The following is a 19,832-nucleotide window of genomic DNA, read 5'->3' on the forward strand; positions in this document are numbered from 1 at the left end:
GCGGCATGTGGGATCTTCCCGGCCCAGGGCTCGAACCCGTGTCTCCTGCATTGGCAGGCGGATTCTTAACCACTGCGCCACCAGGGAAGCCCCTGGATGTGATTTTTGTTCCTTTTTGTATCTAGAATTGCACAAATCATGTGAACAACACATAACAGGTTTATATTTTTTATCAATTTAATTACCCTGTATATTCAAGTGAGCAAAGTGCCTTGGTGGGTGAGGTACGTAGCATTCAATTAAATACTTTGAATATCCAAGATAAAGAGCTTAGTATTTCGAGTATAAAAATGATTATCTTTTATATTTTGTGGATTTGAGTTGGGCATAGTCTAGTATATTGGGTGCTTAGCTTAGTGATATTGTTTTATACTTACTAACTTGATTTTTCCCCAAGATCTCAAGCTTAAGATATATGTTGTGTGCTAAGAAGTCCCCCAGGCAGGTCTCAACTTTGGATACATTAGCTGTCTTTGCTAATGTTATTTATGTCATCATAAATAACGTAATGTTATAATGTTATCAACAAACAACATTGTTATTTATGTCATCAACCCTAGAGTATTCAGGGTATACTTTATAACTACTTCATGCCTTCTTTCCTATAAGTGTACCTGGAGAAGAATGATCTTAATGGTGTAGAGTCTTAGAAACCGTGGAATTTGAGAACTTGTTTAGGAGGAAATGTGATGGCTCCATTTTGAAAGTCTGCCTTATAGAAAAGGGATATGATTTTTTCTTAATACCTTCCATTAATGGGTAGAGAATTTAGGGAAGCAGATTATTCTTTGATGTCAGGCAATTTCCAAAAACATGTAATTGTCAGGCAGCATTACTTTTATTTTAACATAGTGTGTTTGTTGCACTGAAACTTGGTAGATGATCCAACTTTCCATCAGCAAGTCCTGTAGCTTCTTTAAAAATCCTTTTGTCTACTTTTTTTATTTTCCACTTCCACCACCCCTGTAATCTTACCTGCATCATCTTTTACTTGAACTATAATTTTAATATATTTCTAGCTTATCTCTTTGATGCCAGTCCAAAATTAGTATTTGCTTATTTCTGTGTTCTTCATTGTAGAGCAGGGGCTCCTTAAGTACAGAGATAACATCTTACTGTTTTTGTATTTCATTGCCTAGAAAAGTGCCTAACACAGGGTGTTCAGTAAATGTTCATTGTATGAAGTCAAGAGGCATCTATGTAATACCTAATAGCAGGGACTGAACATATTCCTCTCAGCTTCAGTGACATGTGTATTGTTTTTAGTTGCTTTTTATTGGATATATAGATATTTGGTTTTTTTATGTAGCTTACTAGACAAGCTTATAGTGACGGCTCTGTTAAAAGTACCCATTATGAGTTATTTCATTAATTTGTTAAATGATCCTGCATTCATCCAGAATGCATGTGGTGGTGGTTATGAGGCATTATTACTCTTCTGCATGATATATAAAACTTGAAAGAGAACATTTCCTATCCTAGGTTTCTGAACATCTCTGTGAACAAATAAATGTGAGTTAGATTTGGAGAATAACATTACCTTAATGGCATTTTTAAATGGTCACTCTGTACTGATATGCAAATAAACCTTTTGTAACTCAGTTTCCTTATATGTACAATGAAGATTAAGGGTAGTATGAAGATTCAGTACACTAATACATAAAATACACTTAAAATAGCACCTGGCACATAATGTCATCCTTCTGACTGCTATTAGTTCATTTTTTTCTAAAGACAGGGAACAAATTAAATGTCTCAGACATTTTTTAGCCTAAAGAGTTTCTGAAAATGTGACTTTGGCTTGTAACACCCACTGTACTTATTCACCTCTCTCCTAAGAGGATTACCTCTAAACTGTTGAGTTGAACGTAATAAAATGTTAAGTGACACTTGACACAATGATTTTGTTTTTGCAGATGTTCTCAAATAGTGATGAAGCTGTAATTAATAAAAAACTTCCCAAAGAACTCCTATTACGGTAAGTCTAACTTTATGCTGTTTTTTTTTTGTGTGTGTGTGTATCATATTTGCCTGTTTAAAAAAATTTTAGACTTGTTGCTAATTTTCATATATGTATAGGATCTGGATTATGTAGATTTTAAAATTTATTGATTCTTTTGTTAAACAATCTTATTCTAGGGGTTATATAGCCTTTTAAAAATTAAAAAGACAAGTTATTTGACACTTTGCTCTGTTAGACTTATGATTTTACCATCCTTATTTTTAATGTGTAGAAACTACATTTGGGATCACTTGTAACATAAAACACACAGCTCCCAATTTATATACCTCTGACTTAGGAATCACCTGGGAAGAAACAGGCATCCAGGGAAGTTATTTTCAGTGCCCATTATTTGGGCACATAATCATACCATTCTTTGTTCACTTTTGTAGAATATCATGACTGAGAAAGGCACATTCTCTTTGCAAATGTTAGAAGTTAACAAGATACTGTGCTCGGGACATTTTTTTCTTGCTCATAGCTGCTACTGCAGTCTAGCCCATAACCAGCCCAGTCCCTGCTTCAGGGTGAAAAATTCTGCCCTAGTGCTGGTAAAGAGTATTCCTGGCATTCCTAAGTATTTGCATGCTGAGTCCTCCACTAGATTGCAAGATCCATGGAAGCAGGGACAAAATCCTATAAATCTTTACGTTGGACTTACACTTTGAAGATGCTAAGAAAAAGGAACTGAATTGAACTTGGAATGAATGTTTTCTGTGAAAGCAAAACATACATATGTGCTGGTTGACTATAGTGTAAAGAACCTCCTAGACTACCCAGAACCATTGGAAAAATGTATCCTGAATATCTTGGGTATCCCTCAAATTTCAGCGAAATTTTAGCCATCTTAAAGAAAAATATTTTTAAAACAGGTTATGTTCTTCACTGTTACCATAAACTGAGTACACTAAGACTAAGACACACTTATTTTCAATATTAAGCATTATTTTGTACCGCAGTAGTTTACCTTGAGACTCAGAAAGATATATGGAAGTTATTTGACTCTTTGGTAACTGGCTGCATCCTGTTGTGGTTATATTTTTATATTTTATTAGAGTTTTTCTGTTTTTGCCATGAAACTCAAATTCCTTACTGTGACCTACAAGACCTCTCATGATATGGCAGGGGAATAACATGATCTGGTGTATATTTTTAAAGAATTAGTCTGGGTACTATGTTCCAAGCAGATTGGGGGATTGGAATGGAAAGCAACAAGAAAACTTTTAAAGAAATCCAGGCAAGAGATGAGGGTAACACAGATAACATTTTCTGTAATTTTTTACACTGCATTGCCTGCCCTGGCCCTTTCTAGCTTTCGTCACTGTTTCTTTCTCTTTTCCCCTCCCTTCCCCTCCTTCCTTCCTTTTTGAGATATAAATTGACATATAATCTGTTAGTTTCAGGTATACAACGTAATGATTCAATATTTGTATATATTGCAAAATGGGGGTTTCCCTGGCAGTCCAGTGGTTAGGACTCCATGCTTCTACTGCAGGGGCACGGGTTTGATCCCTGGTCGGGCAACTAAGATCCTGTATGCCATGTGGTGCAGCCAAAAAAAAAGAAAAAAAAAAGATATATTGCAAAATGATCACAACAATAAATCTAGTTAATATCCATCACCACGGGACTTCCCTGGCAGTCCAGTGGTTAAGACTTCGCCTTCCAATGCAGGGGGTGTGGGTTCGATCCCTTTCGGGGAGCTAAGATCCCACATGCCTCATGGCCAAAAAAACCAAAACATAAAACAGAAGCAATATTATAATAAATTCAATAATGACTTTAAAATTGGTCCACATCAAAATAAAAAATCTAAAAAAAAAAGAAAGGGACTTTCCTGGTGGCACAGTGATTAAGAATCCACCTGCCAATTCAGGGGACACGGGTTCAAGCCCTGGTCCAGGAAGATCCCACATGCAGTGGAGTAGCTAAGCCCGTGTGCCACAACTATGGAGCCTGCACTCTAGAGCCCGTGAGCCACAACTAATGAGCCTGCATGCCACAACTACTGAAGCCCATGCACCTAAAGCCCATGCTCCGCAATAAGAGAAGCCACCGCAATGAGAAGCCTGTGCACCGCGATGAAGAGTCGCCCCCGCTCGCCACAACTAGAGAAAGCCCGCGCACAGCAATGAAGACCCAATGCAGCAAAAAAATAAATAAAAATTTATGAGAAGAAAAGAAAAATATCTATCACCACACATAGTTATAAAATTTTTTTTCTTGTGATGGGAACTTTTAAGATCTACTCTCTTAGCAACTTTCCAAACATATGTTACAGTATTAACTATAGTCACAAAGCTGTATATTACATCCTGAGGACTTATTTATAAATAACTGGAAGTTATGTGTAACTTTTGGCCACCTTTACCTATTTCACCCACCCCCCACCTCTGGAAACCACCAGTATGTTCTCTGTATCTATGAGTTCCATTTTTTGTTTTGTTGTTTTTAAGATCCCACATAAAATGGGATCATACAGTATGTGTCTTTCTCTCTCTGACTTACTTCATGTAGCATAATGCCTTCAAGGTTCATTCATGTTGTGGCATATGGCAAGATTTCTTTCTTTTTTAGAGCTGAATAATATTCTATTGTGTGTATGTATACATATATATATACACACATACACACACATATCTCACATTTTTTTTATCCATTCATCCACCAGTGGACACTTAGGTTGCTTCCATGTCTTGACTATTATAAATAATGCTGCAACGAATATGGGGGATGCAGATATCTTCTCAAATTAGGGTTTTTGTTTCCTTCAGATAAATACCCAGAAGTAGAATTGCTGGATTATATGGTAGTTCTATCTTTACTTTTTTAAAGAACCTCATACTGTTTTCAGTAATGGCTATACCAATTTACATTCCCACCAACAGTGTATGAGGGTTCTCTTTTCTCCACATCCTCACCAACACTTGTTATTTCTTGTCTTTTTGATAATTGCCATTCTGACTGGAATGAGGTGATATGTCATTATGGTTTTGATTTAGTTACTGTTTTGACTTTACTCTAGTACCTGTTGATGAGCTGTAAGGTCTATAGTTGCCAAAACAGATGGTATTTTGGGGAAGATTGGATAAAGAGGAATTTCTGTATCAACCAGTTTTTGTTACCACAAACAACTCCTAAATCTCAGTGGCTTTTTCTTACCATTACATGAAGCTGTGGGTTAGCTGAGGCTCTCTTTCAGGCAATGGGTCAACTTTTTGTTTAAACCATTTAAGCCAAATAGGAAAGAGGCTTTTGTGGTATCTTTGAAATTACACTAAACAGATAACAATAGATTAGTATAAATATTAATAAATTCTATCCAGGGCATTTGTAATTTTTTGAAATTCGTTGAATGTAATATTTCCTTAAGAACTTTGAATACCTTGATAAATATCTTGTGGGGAGATATGTGTTGTTAGACCTGTGTTATCTTGTAGGGAGATATGTGTTGTTACAAGACTATGTGTTGTTACTCATTTTTGTCCACTAATTTTAGCATTCATTGCTGTTACCTGAAACAGTTACCACTGTTATGTTTGCCAAAGTTTTATATTTCTGTAATTCTTCGTGCATATAAATTCTATTTCTATTATTCTAATTAATAATAATTAGACTTCTACTGTAAGGAAGAGCCTTCACTTCAATTACATTTACTTATTTATTCAGTTATTTATAACAGTATAAACTCATGGATATTTGTTTTATTTTATGAATTATATTGTTACTATCATGACTTATTGTTCAGCCTTTTTATGTCTTCTGAATTTGTGTGTGTGTGTCTGTGTGTCTGTGTGTGTCTGTGTGTTTGGAATTTCATACCATGTCTGTGTATTAGCTATTTTATTTTATTTTTTTTAATATTGTAACAAATTCAATAAAGACTTTTTAAAACTATGTATTTATTTATTTATTTGGTTGCACTGGGTCTTAGTTGTGGCTCATGGGCTCCTTAGTTGCAGCACGTGGGCTCCTTAGTTGCGGCTCACAGGCTCATTAGTTGTGGCATGCATGTGGGATCTAGTTCCTTGACCAGGGATTGAATCCAGGCCCCCCTGCATTGGGAGCATGGAGTCTTATTCACTGTGCCACCAGGGAAGTCCCTGTATTAGCTATTTTAAAAAATATAGATTAATAAGTAGCATAGAATATTTGGTTTGATTAGATTTTAAGTTACATGCTAACATTATTTGATCCACCATATATCAATCTACAAGGAGAAAAGTTGTGTTACTAGGGCTGTACTATTTTCTTGCAAATCCAGAGCCACAACCAAGTTACCAATGAATTAAGGAAGTGTTCTTATTTTTTCTTAACTGTAACTTACTTTACCTTACTAATTTTCCTCCTTCCTTTTTGAAACAAAGTTTATTAGTAATGCTCTAGCAAGCTGGAATCCACTGCTTGCATAATGTGAAATTCAGTTAGCAGGATTGACAGTACTTCCTTTGAGAGAAGAACCATATGCATTTATTTAGAAGTACCTCTTGAAAAATGAATGTCAGTGTTTATAAGATAAAGACTCTTATGTGTTTTCCAAGAGCTAATGTAAAGTGAAATTACATTACATTCATTGAAGTGAAATGCAAAGTGAATCTTTGTTTCTCGAAGATTCCTTCTGAGGATGATATTGATAACTGTGATAATAATGTGAGTGGTAAGACTGCTTGAGCCCACACATGCCCTTTTGGCTATAAAACAAAGTGCAGTTTCAGAATGAGGATTATCATTGCTTATAAGAATCTGAAACTTTTTTCATTAATTTTTCAGCTCTTGGGGTGTTGGGTCATAATTGTCATGCAATATGTAATACGTACGTGTGAGTTGGTAGATGAACTTTCTGAACTTAGATGGAAAGAATGAATTGGCTGGGATTTTTTGTCTAAAAGAGATAATCATGCTGTGTTGGGGGTCCCCAAGACTACTCCTAGGTTTGGTGATTTACTGGGAGGACTCAAGGCTATGAGCATATAGTCATACTCATGGGTATGATTTATTACAGGGAAAAGATACAGAGCAAAATTAGCAAAAGGAAAAGGCACATGGAGTGAAATAGAGAGGAAACCCGGTGTAGGCTTATGAGTCCTTTCCCAGTGGAGTCACACAGGATGTGCTTAATTCCTCCAGAAATAAGTTATAACAAAAAAAATAAAATGTTGTCTACCAGGGAAGCTTATCAGGGAATAGTGGGAACCCTCCCCAATCCAAATTCTCAAATGCCATCCAAGGGTCAGCACTGCAAGCAGGCCTTTCTAATAAGGATAGGCCTGCTATGTGAACTCTTTTCTGTACACATGCTATCTTATATTCTCTTCCAGGAAGCTTACAACATTGATGCTATCTAGTAGATTTTCATTCAGTGTATTTGCCAGGATTTAGGGCAGATAGGGGTTTGTGTGTTTTCTTACTTTTAAAGGCACATAATGATGAAGAACATGGACTCTGGAATCTGAACACCTGGATTCTGTCATTTACTAGCTGTAAATTGAGGATTTTAGTACCTACCTCTTAGAGTTATCCTAAGGATCAAAAGGGTTGATAAATGTAAAGTGCTTATTAGAAGAGTGCCTGGCACATAGGAAGTGCAATAAAAATGTTATGTATATTACTATTGATTTCTATTTTTTACTCATAGACCATAAAATGATGTGATTAGATGCTAAGACTACCAAAAGTGATCATCTGTCAACTTTAAGGTGCATTGGCAGATGTTCCTGAATGAAAGAACAGAAAACCAATATTGCTCTTACTGAGCATTTAGTTTTCTAGCCTTCTCAATTGTCCAGAACAAATCAAAGAAACAGGAAGCAAGCTGGAAGAACAAATGTGCATTTTACTCAGCGGATGCATGCCAGCCATTTCTCAGGCCCTATGTACTCCTTTTCTTTTTTTTTTCTTTAGACACGGTTATTACGAATTTGATTATAAATAGCAGTACGTAAAAATGGGATCAGAAGAGTTATGTTAATAGAGGGTCCAGTGAGTTTTAAGAAGTAGCAATCTGATAGTAAGGGAGAATATATAAAAACTAATTTTAAAAACAAAAGCAGGGGATTTCCCTGGTGGTCCAGTGGTTAAGACTGCACGCTTCCAGTGCAGGGGGCACCTGGTCGGGGATCTAAGATCCTGCATGCCCCATGGTGCTGCTAACAAAAAAAAGAGAAAGGAGAAAAAGAAAAAAAACAAACCAACAAACAAGTAGGATTGAGAACAGAGCAGTGGATCCCAGGTGGGAAGGGGTGGTGGGGAGGGCGAAAGGTGTAAAGGGGGTCAGCTGTATGGTGGATGGATGGAAAATAAATTTTTGGTGGTGAGCTTGTTATAGGGTATACAGAGGTAGAAATATAATGTTGTACACATGAAGCTTATACAGTGTTATAAATCAGTGTTATTTCAATTAAATAGTAACATTCAAAACCAATACAGTACAGGGTTGCTTATTTAATGAGGAGACGTTTTAGTCGCTTAGTTACCCATGAGGATTTCACTGTATAGGATGACAAGTGATTTTCTTTATGAAAGCTATGCAATATCAAGAAATAATTAAATTATATTCCCTTAAACCTTTTGGGGAGGAAGTGGCTCAAGTGATAAATTTAATTAAATACCAAGAAAAATAAGTCAGTACATCTTGTTCTTTACTGATTTTTAACACAGTAGTTACATATATGACTATAAACGTATATTTAGGCTGGTTTTTTCCTATACCATGTACGCATGATGCATTTTCATTTGAGTTTGCTACTGCAATTAATCAATATGTTTTCTTGGTGAGAGAATTTTGCATTAGCAGAATGGCACAGTTTAAAAATTACTACAGACCTCATTCTTGTACTTTGTATTCCTTCAACTTTCTTTCTTTTAAAGAATTTGTATTTGTAGAGCGGTTTTAGGTTTACAATAAAATGAGAAGAAGGTGCTGAGATTTCTCACGTACCCCCAGCCTCACACATGCATAAACCCCCCACCCCCAGTATCAACATAACCCACCAGAATGGCACTTTTTTTTTTTGCCGAGGATGAACCTACGTTAACACGTCATAATTATCTAAAGTCCATAGTTTACCTTAGGGTTCACTCTTGGTGTTGTAGATTCCATGGGTTTGTACAAATGTGTAATAATATATCCATCATTACAATATCATACGTAGTATTTTTACTGCCCTAAAAATCCTTCACGCTCTGCCTATTCATCTCTCTCCCTTTTGATCTCCATAGTTTTGCTTTTTCCAAAATGTTACATAGTTGGAATTTCTTTCAACCTTACTATAGGAGCAAACATGCAGTGTACCAGGCATTATGTTAGATACAGAAATAAACAGGAGTCGTTGTCCTCAGAAGCTCAGCGAGTAGTAGAAAACACCAACAAGAAAATAATCAATATAGAGCTATAATGGAGGTTTGCCTAGACCATTACAGCAAGCTCACATGTAGGACTTTACAACCAACCTTGGAGAGTTCAGAAGATGCTTTCAAGGAAATGAGACATGAGTTGAGTCGTAAAGGGGTAAGTAGTGATTAACTGGACAGAGAAGAAGAGTGAGGGAGAAGAACATTTCAGATGGGAGATTATTGTTTCCCCTTTGTGGACAGAGGCAAAGGGTCTTTGATTCAGCTATACTACAAGATTTGAGGCTCAATCTCTTTTGCATAATACACAGTATTGTAGTTTAGGATTTTTTCTCCTAAGGTTTGCCTGGCAAGCAAACTGTCATTTGTGATACTGTTTATATTGGAGAATTTACAAACTTCGCACATACAGTCCATTAGTAAATTGGATGCTGCCTGTGTATAGAACTTCATCTCCTCCCTGGTTTGCGTGTTTCTTCATAATTGCCATTTGCTTTTTTTTTTTTGGCTGTGCCACACGGCATACAGGATCTTAGTTCCCCGACCAGGGATCGAACCTGTGCCCCTTTCAGTGGAAGCGTGGAGTCCTAACCACTGGGCCGCCAGGGAAGTCCCACAATTTGCTATTTTAATATTTCCAAGCCTTACACTTCATTGCCTGGAGGAGCAACAACAACAAAATATTCTGAGGAGTAAATTGGATGTTTTATTTTAGGTCTGTCAGGGAGAGACTTCAGCTCTTGTTTGGCTCCAGATTTTCTTAGCCAGTAGCAACTCCTGTGCTGCCTTGATAGCATGGTAGTGATGGACTATTAATAAGATTAGACACACTGCCTTTGTTTAGGTCGTGTATATATGTGGACACACAGAGCTGTTTGTGTTTTGAGACTAAGAGCCACCTGGCCATGCGAAGATACTATTTTTTTTCCAAGTCCTTTTTGTCTTCCTATCATTAAACATCCTAATACCGTGAACTCCCACCAGGCTCAGCTTGATATTGTGAAGCTAGTTTTTGTTTTTGGGGGGCTTTTTTTGGCTGCATTGGATCTTTACGGTGGCTTCTCTTTATTGTGGAGCACGGGCTATAGGTGCGCAGGCTTCAGTATTTGTTCTATCCCATTTTTTCCTTTATTTTTTAATATCAATATAGACTCATGGATTCCTACTTTATTCAGTGTGTTTTAATCCCATTTGGGTTATCCTTGTTTTCTGCTCAGAATGTTTCAGACTTAGCCAGTGGGAGCCCCTACAGTTATATTCTGTGTTCTTGGAATATGCCCCATCGTTGTTTGAATATATCCTCGTTTTTTTGTTTGTTTGTTTTTGTTTTGTTTTTTGCGGTATGCGGGCCTCTCACTGTTGTGGCCTCTCCCATTGCAGAGCACAGGCTCCGGACATGCAGGCTCAGTGGCCACGGCTGACGGGCCCAGCCGCTCCACTATCCTCGTTTTTTGACACAAGATATTCTAGGACCTTCTTGTACTTTTCCTGACCCAGTCCTGGAATCAGACATTTTTGCAAGGAGCTCAGGGATGTTTTTTAGTGGAGAATGGTATTTAGAAGCTAAGATCTCTACCCTAGCTATGCTTATTGCTACTGGAGCATCATTGCTTGTAGATCTTCTCATCAGGTAGAGCTAAATAAATACATGTTTGGGGGTGGGTGGTACGTAAACATATCTTTATGCAATTTTATGTCTGTCTGTATCTATATATGGGTGGATAGATAGATTAAAAATGACAATACTCTTACATAACTAGTTTATACTAACACCCCCAATCCCAGTCTAATACCATAGGGCTCATTTTAGCTCTCATCCTTTCCATATTTATAACTGTCTTCTCTAAGGGAGAAATATGACTCTGTCCACAAAATGTTTACTTATTTACTCAATCTTAGAATGCACATGAAATAATTAACCCATAACGTTGTGAAAAAATCTGATTAGAGTTCATTCCTTATTTATAGTTTTTTGGTGTGACTTTTGTTTGTTTTGGTCTTTTGCCTGGTGATATACAGAAAATACTGAGTTCAAAAGTTACATTGGAAAAAAAAAAGTTACATTGGTTCATTCTCTTTTTTTACATTATTCATTTAAAATATAGTTCAGGGCTTCCCTGGTGGCGCAGTGGTTGAGAGTCCGCCTGCCGATGCAGGGGACACGGGTTCGTGCCCCGGTCCGGGAAGATCCCACATGCCGCGGAGCGGCTGGGCCCGTGAGCCATGGCCGCTGAGCCTGCGCGTCCGGAGCCTGTGCTCCGCAAGGGGAGAGGCCACCACAGTGAGAGGCCCGCGTACCAAAAATAAATAAATAAATAAATAAAATAAAAATTTAAAAAAATATAGTTCATTTTATTCATCTCTGTTTGTATTCAGTTTGGGGTTTTCCTTTCCATCCTTATTCAATGGATTTATTTGTTTGTTTTTAGCAGATAGGTAACTTGGCAGTTACCAACCTACAAACTTTGTGTCCCCTGTGGTGGTTGGCCCCTGAAATGTAAGTTCAGTTCTTCTAACTTTAGCAGCTTGGAGTCTGCCCCACACACGTAGTATTCAGAGGTCACTCAGAGGTTTGGACAGGATTTGTGTTCCCCTCACCTCACTCTGGCTCTCTCCCTTCTCTCCTCACTTCCCATTGCCTGTGGTTGCTCCAAACTTTGTTCTCTGGTTCTCCTTCACAGATTTCTATCCAAGTTCTAAGGGCCCCAAGTACAATCTGCCCTCAGGATAAAACCCATGAAAAAACAAAACAAAACAACTGGAAAGTCACTTGTTCTTCCCTTTTCCTCTTTAGTAGCTACCTGCATTTGTTCACTCTCCATTGCCTTCAGATGGTTGTTTTGTTTTTTTTAATTAATTAATTTATTTATTTATGGCTGCATTTGGTCTTCATTGCTATGCACGGGCTTTTCTCTAGTTGAGGCGAGCGGGGGCTACTCTTCGTCGTGGTGCGTGGGCTTCTCATTGTGGTGACTTCTCTTGCTGTGGAGCATGGGCTGTAGGCGCACGGGCTTCAGTAGTTGTAGCATGTGGGCTCAGTAGCCATGGCTCGTGGGCTCTAGAGCACAGGCTTAGTTGCTCCGCGGCATGTGGGATCTTCCTGGACGAGGGCTCGAATCCATGTCTCCTGCATTGGCAGGCAGATTCTTAACCACTGCGCCACCAGGGAAGCCCCAGATGGTTGTTTTTATATTTTGTTCAGAGTTTGAATTAGAACAGTGAAAATTTACTCAGCCGTGACCAGAAATAGAACCGATTTTGTTTATTTCTGACTATATAAAACAGACATGGTTTCAGAAGTCAGATCTGTACAACAGGAGATATGTTCCTCCACCCCCACCTTTCTACCCCATCCCCATCCTCCATTTTGAATCATTTAACAAGAGTTCTGACGGAAGAACGATTCTTTTTTTTAGTATTTATTTATTTTATTTTGGCTATGCTGGGTCTTAGTTGCGGCATGTGGGACCTTTAGTTGCGGCATGCAGACTCTTCAGTTGTAGCATGCGTGTGGGATCTAGTTCCCTGACCAGGGATCAAACCCAGGCCCCCTGCACTGGGAGTGTGGAGTCTTACCCACACCACCAGGGAAGTACCTGAAGAATGATTCTTGACCTTCACTTCTCTTGAGTGTTAGATTTCAAACTGAGGCAGATGCCATCTTTGACATCCATTTTTTTTGTCAGTGGTTATGGATTAACTAAAAGATTGATCTTCACCTAGAGATGTGAATTTGTAAATTAATGATAAAACTTTGCTGCCATGCACTATTGTCATCTCTGTAGCCTGGTATATTTCAGTCTGTGATCAGGGGGTTAAAAACATGAAGGTGTACTTGTTCTGCAGTTTGCTTTAAAAATATCTGAATTGTTGACCTCAAAATTCACATCTTTTATAAATGTTTTTGAGAGTGATAAATTAGTAACCTTTATAATGTTAGTAAAAATCACCTGGAGAGTGGTTTTAAAAAAAAATTCTGCAGATATCTGGGCTCCACACTCAGAAATTCTGAATCCATAGGTTTGGGCTCGGAACCAGGAATTTATATTTCTATTAAACACTCTAGGTATTGGGTGGGCCAAAAAGTGCCTTTGGTTTTTTAAGTAAAAATAAAAGACACATTTTTCATTTTTACCAAGAACTTTATTGAACAGCGTATTCACCCTTTTGTTCCACTACCTTCTGCCATTTTTCAGGCAACTTCATAATTCCATCTTCCCAAAACTTTTTATCTTTTTGAGCAAAGAACTTTTCCGGTTGCCTTTTACAGTCTTCCATGGAATTGAAATTTTTTCCATTAAGAGAATTTTGTAAAGATGGAAATAAACGGAAATTCGAAGGTGCAATGTCTGGTGAATGCGCCGGATGAATCAGAACTTCCCAGCCAAGCTGTAACAGTTTTTGCCTGGTCATCAAAGAAACATGCGGTCTTGCGTTATTCGGATAGAAGATTTTGCGTTTTCTTTTGACTAATTCTGGATGCTTTTTGTCGAGTGCTGCTTTCAATTGGTCTAACTGGGAGCAGTACTTGTTGGAATTTATCGTTTGGTTTTCTGGAAGGAGGTCATGATAGAGGACTCCCTTCCAATCCCACCATATGCACAACATCACCTTCTATGGATGAAGACCGGTCTTTGGTGTGGTTGGTGGTGGTTCATTTCACTTGCCCCATGATCTCCCCTGCTCCACATTGTTGTACAGTATCCACTTTTCATCACCCATCACAACTTGTTTTAAAAATGGAACGTTTTCGGGGCTTCCCTGTCCGCCTTCCGGTGCAGGGGACGCGGGTTCGTGCCCCGGTCCGGGAAGATCCCACATGCCGCGGAGCGGCTGGGCCCGTGAGCCATGGCCGCTGAGCCTGCGCGTCCGGAGCCTGTGCTCCGCAACGGGAGAGGCCACGACAGTGAGAGGCCCGAGTACCGCAAAAAAAAAAAAAAAGAAAGAAAAAGAAAAATGGAACGTTTTCATTATGTTTCAGTAGAGAATCGCATGTGGAAATATGGTCAGGAAGGGTTTTTTCGCTTAATTTATGTGGAACCCAAACATCAAAGCGATTCACATAACTGAGCTGGTGCAAATGATTTTCAGCACTTGATTTGGATATTTTGAGTATGTCGGCCATCTCCTGCGTGGTATAACATTGATTGTTTTGTTATTGTTTCGATTTGATCGCTGTCAACTTTAACTGGTCTACCTAACCATGGAGTATCGTCCAGCGAGAAATCTCCAGCACAAAACTTCGTAAGCACTTTTGACATGTTCGATCAGTCACAGCACCTTTCCATTCGCTGCACAAATCTTTCTTTAAGTTTCAGTTGCGTTTTTACCTTTCTTGAAATAATAAAGCATAATATGCCAAAAATGTTGGGTTTTTTCTGCCATCTTCAATATTAAAATGGCTACACAAAAATTCACCAATTTTGATGCCTTTTTTTTTTTTTTTGGCGGCACACGGGCCTCTCACTGTTGTGGCCTCTCCCGTTGCAAAGCACAGGCTCCGGACGCGCAGGCTCAGCGGCCATGGCTCACGGGCCCAGCCGCTCCGCGGCATGTGGGATCCCGGACCGGGGCACGAACCCGTGTCCCCTGCATCGGCAGGTGGACTCTCAACCACTGCGCCACCAGGGAAGCCCGATAAGTCTCTTTTTAAACACACACTGATATGACAGCTATCACATACAGTCTAACAAAATTCAAATGAAGTTAAAGACAACTAAGTGCTACTAGAGCCACCTTACGGAAAAAAATGAACAGACCTCTTGGCCCACTCAATACATTGGTGCAAGTGATCCATGAACCGCACTTTAGTAAACAGTAAAGCAAAAGAATACGAACTAAACCTTGGGAAATGCCTTCATTTGAAAACAGAAGTATAGTAAGTGGCAGTTACAAGATGGTATCTGAGAAGCCAGAAGAGGAGGTTCTTAATAAGGGAATGGTCAATATATTTGGAGGGATAAGGCTTATTGAAGACTGATAACGGCCTTTGGATAGCACAAGAAAACCATTAGTGTTCTTCAAGGTACAACTGCAATTGAGTAGTAAAGATAGAAATTAGATTGTAAAGTGAGAAAAAAGGAGTGATGACAAAAAACCCTTTTCTCTTTGACTATCTCCACCCATATTGACCCCATTGTTTTTTTACTTTCAGCAGCACTTATATTTTCAGGTCACACATTATATCGGTTAATCATAAGCTGCCCTGTGTCTACATGTTTCTTTTTACAAAGGCTATATGCTTCTGGAAGGCAAATACGTTGTTTTATATTATTGAATTTCCTCTCTGCCTAATAGAGTGCTGGATATAACTAAGAACTCTGTGAACACTTAATGACTTAACCTTTTTTCTTGTGTGACTGTGAATTAACAAGATTAACTTTTTTTGTTTGTTTTGCTCTCCAAGAACATTGTGTGTTATTAATTATTTTTGTCTTGATTCATGTCCTTAATGATACAGTTTCTTAATAAATTTCATTCTGTTTCTATTATTGCTAGTTGTAGGGAAAGCTATCAATTTTTCATCTTTTAGCCACATCTTTAATATTAATTCTAGTAATTTTTAGTTGTTTCTTAGATTTTCTATATATTTGTCTCCTGCCCCAAAAAAAAAACTCTTCCAATTATTTATAGTAATTTTTTCATCATTGCTTTAGCCACAACCTCCAAAATAAATGTTGAATGAAGGTGATGCTATCAGTCATTCTTGTCTTGTTCCTAACCTTACCTAGTTTTCAAAATCCATTCCTTGTTAGACTATAGGTGTTTCCCCAGTTATCTGCTATCATTGCACAGCTATAATGACCTTTCTTCTTTTGAGTATTTGAAACCATCCTTTATGATTTCATTAGGATAGAATCCTAGACGTGGATTATTAAGGTGAAGAGTATTTTCCTTGACAGTCTCAAATTTACAGAAAAGTTGCACTATGGTACAAAAAACTTTTCTTCCTGAGCCATTAGAATAAATTGCAAACCTGATACCCCATGAGTAGGTCCTTAATATTTTATTTTGTATTTTCCAATCCAGCACCATATAAGTCTAATTTCCTCCCTTTCCATATTTGAATTCCCTTCTGTGACAAACCTGTCATTATCCTTAATGTATTTTGTTATTTACTCAGACTTCCTGATTGTAACCAATCTCCGACTGCGGCTGCTCCCTTTCACAAGGATTCCATCTTCACCCCACTGGGTTCACACAACTCGTGCCAGACCACTCCCCTCCTCTTGCACGGACACCCTTCTACTCTGCTTGGGTTCCAAAACCCATGGTGGATTTCTGCTCCATGTGGTTGCCCTCTTCATATGGCCCAGGCACTGACACATTATGGTAGGTCACCCCAGTGTATGGATGCCCTCACTTCTTTTGGGCTTCAGCTCGTCATGTGAATCACCTACACGGACATCCTTCTCAGCCCCCTCAACCTGTGACACCCCACACCAGGCTTCCCCTTCACCCTGCTTGTCCAATATCTCACTAGGTCACCCTCTTTGTGGATGCTGTCCTTCCTCATATAACTCAGCATTCTACTCCTATACTCAAATATATTCACACAAAAACTTACACGTGAAAGTTCATAGCAGCATTATTCATAGTAACCAAAGTGGAAACAATGCAAATGTCCATCAACTGAAGAATGGATAAACAAAGTACGATATATCTATATAATGGAATATTATTCAGCCATAAAAAGGAATGAAGTACAGATGTGTGCTACAGCATAAATGTATGATTAAAAACACAGCAAGTGAAAGAAGCCAGACACAAAGGCCACATACTGTATTAGCCTATTTATATTAAATGTCCAGAATAGATAAATCCATGGCGATAGGGGTTGTCAGGGGCTGCAGTAAAGGGGCAATGGCGAGTGACTGCTAATGTGTACAAGGTTTCTTTTAGGGGCGATGAGAATGTTCTGAAATTAGATGGTGGTGATGATTGCACACCATTGTGGACATACTAAAACTCACTGGATTGTGTGCTTTAAAATGGTAAATTTTATGGTTTGTGAATTTCCTCATGTGTATATAACTTGTATATAAACTTATTTTAATTTATAGTAAGTAATATAATTTATAATAAATGTGTAATAATAAATATAGTTGTGGTAAAATATACAATTACATAATACATTTTTACTTATATAAAATTTGAAACAAAAAATTCTGCCCTTTATTGGGAGAAAGTGATGGCCTGAACCTCATGATAGTGATAGGCTAGAGAGAAAATAGACTCAATCAAGAGATTTTTAAGAGTTAACGTTTGGCGACATATTTGCTGGTTGATTTGACGCATTGTCAGTGGGGGTATGTATTGGAAAGGAGTGAAAGATGATGCGCAAGTTTTTTTCCTTCTACTAAGTAGATAGTGGGAATACTCACTAAGATAAAGAAAGTAGGTGGAGAAACAGGACTAATGGGAGGAAAACAATGAAAATAGTTCAGTTTTGATAATTGAAAATATCAAAGTAGAGCTGTCAAAAGGCAGATGTATATACAAGTCTAAAGCTTATCAGCATGATTTAGAAGTCATCAACATATATATAGTAACTAAAGCCATGAGACACTGTATTATATTTAGCTCTTTTGGATTTACCAGTACCCGTGGGAAATAAGGAAACCAGAAGGAAACACAAGGCCTCTCAGACACTGAAATAAAGAGCTTTGGGGCCAAAACATCATATATAGCCTAGTGGTTGTCCTGTAGATGGGCAGCCTTTGGGTCAGGTGTCCAACCAGGTTCAGACAGATACCAGCTTGGCATCATCACCTGGTAGTTGATGTGGAACTCTTTAGAAAAGAGCTGTACATGGTAGATGTTGAGGTTTGGCCATACGTGCAGACAATTGTACTCTTACACATTCTCTCTTGGCTTAAATATTTTATATTAAGGTGATTGATGTCTTATGAGTTAGCAATATTTCATGTGTATCTTAATCTAATATATGTAAATCAATATGTCAGCTATAACTGAAACCTATTTGATTTTTATTTACTTTATTTAATTTGTCTCCAGAGCATCTGGGGTAGCTTAGATCGGGAGCAAATATAATAAATACAAATAAATAATCAGAATCATGAGAAATGTAAAGAAAAGTAGAAAACCAAAGCCAGAAAGTAAACAGATGCACCCTTGTACGAGCCTACGTAGTTGCTATAGATGGATCTCAAATTTAGCTTTAAACTCCTTGATAGCATAAATGAAATGTCATTCTTAACAGAAAAGAAGAAAAATACATATTATTCCATAAAAACAGAGTGCTTCCTAGCACTGGTTTCTAAGAGAAATTTCTCAAATGGGAGTTTACTTAGATTTGGTAGTTAAAATTCCATGGCTAAATCAGTCACAGATTTCATACGGTCACATCTTGTACATGGGATTACCAGATATGGATAGATTAGGTTTGCATAATTTCTGCTGAATATAACCTTGGTTAAAATAATAGTTAAGGACTTCCCTGGTGGCACAGTGGTTAAGAATCCGCCTGCCAACGCAGGGGACAGGGGTGGGAGCCCTGGTCCAGGAAGATCCCACGTGCTGTGGAGCAACTAAACCTGTGTGCCACAACTACTGAGCCTGCGCTCTAGAGGCCACGAGCCACAACTGCTGAGCCCACGTGCCACAACTACTGAAGCCTGTGCTCCTAGAGCCCGTGCTCCGCAACAAGAGAAGCCACCAATGAGAAGCCCGTGCACCGCAACGAAGAGTAGCCCTGCCTCACCGCAACTAGAGAGAGCCTGCACCCAGCAACGAAGACCCAACACAGCCAAAAATAAAATGAAATAAATAAATTAAAATTAAAAAAAATAATAACAGTTAACTGTAAGTAACTGGATAACAAGACCAATTGTCTGATGTGTCTCCTCTTCGTATTTTCTTATTTGAAATAAGGTCATTTCAAAAGTGAGTAGGAGACGTAGTTTTCTCTCCTTTATGGCCAGGGTTGTGCATCTGGTTTATTTAAGAGTGATTTTGCATTGATGTTCAAGTTTAAAAGGAATGGGGGACCAAAGCACAGTAGGAGGTTGAAGATTATCTGATGTAGCAGATTATGTGTACCAGCTTTGATTCAGTTAGTAATATGGAAGATGTTATCTTTGTGTTCACATTAATAACTAAGCAAGTACAGAGAACTTTTATAACTTAATATATAACAACTCATTCTTGTCTAAAGAGTCAAACTCAAATAAGTCCATTATAGCTACAGGTAGCATACGTTGCTTTTGGCAGAATTCTTCACAAGATCATGGTTAATTACAATGTCATAATTATACCTGAAGTCCTCTTATCAGTTGTCTTAAATGGCATCATGCTCTTATTCAACCTGTGTTTTTCACTCATCCATATGTCAGGAGCATTTTCAAGAATGCCAATGATGAGAAACACATTTTCCCTTTCCTAGAATGTAAATTATATTCCACAGGATTCTTTTTTTTTTTTTTTCCACGTGGCATATCTGCATTTTTGCTTCTTTGGA

General features: G+C 38.1%; 1 protein-coding gene across 7 annotated transcripts in view; it reads left to right on the forward strand.

The window, feature by feature from the left end:
• Positions 1-19,832, forward strand: part of FBXL20 (F-box and leucine rich repeat protein 20) — a 114,095-nt gene that overhangs the window by 47,120 nt on the left and 47,143 nt on the right. For all 7 annotated transcript variants that reach the window (XM_033410807.2, XM_049702566.1, XM_033410809.2 and 4 more), the window contains exon 2: positions 1,917-1,978. In XM_033410807.2, coding sequence (XP_033266698.1) covers positions 1,917-1,978 — 62 coding nt within the window. The remainder of the gene's footprint in view (positions 1-1,916; positions 1,979-19,832) is intronic.

The sequence above is a fragment of the Orcinus orca genome, chromosome 19, assembly GCF_937001465.1.
Source record: "Orcinus orca chromosome 19, mOrcOrc1.1, whole genome shotgun sequence".
Classification (NCBI taxonomy): domain Eukaryota; kingdom Metazoa; phylum Chordata; class Mammalia; order Artiodactyla; family Delphinidae; genus Orcinus; species Orcinus orca.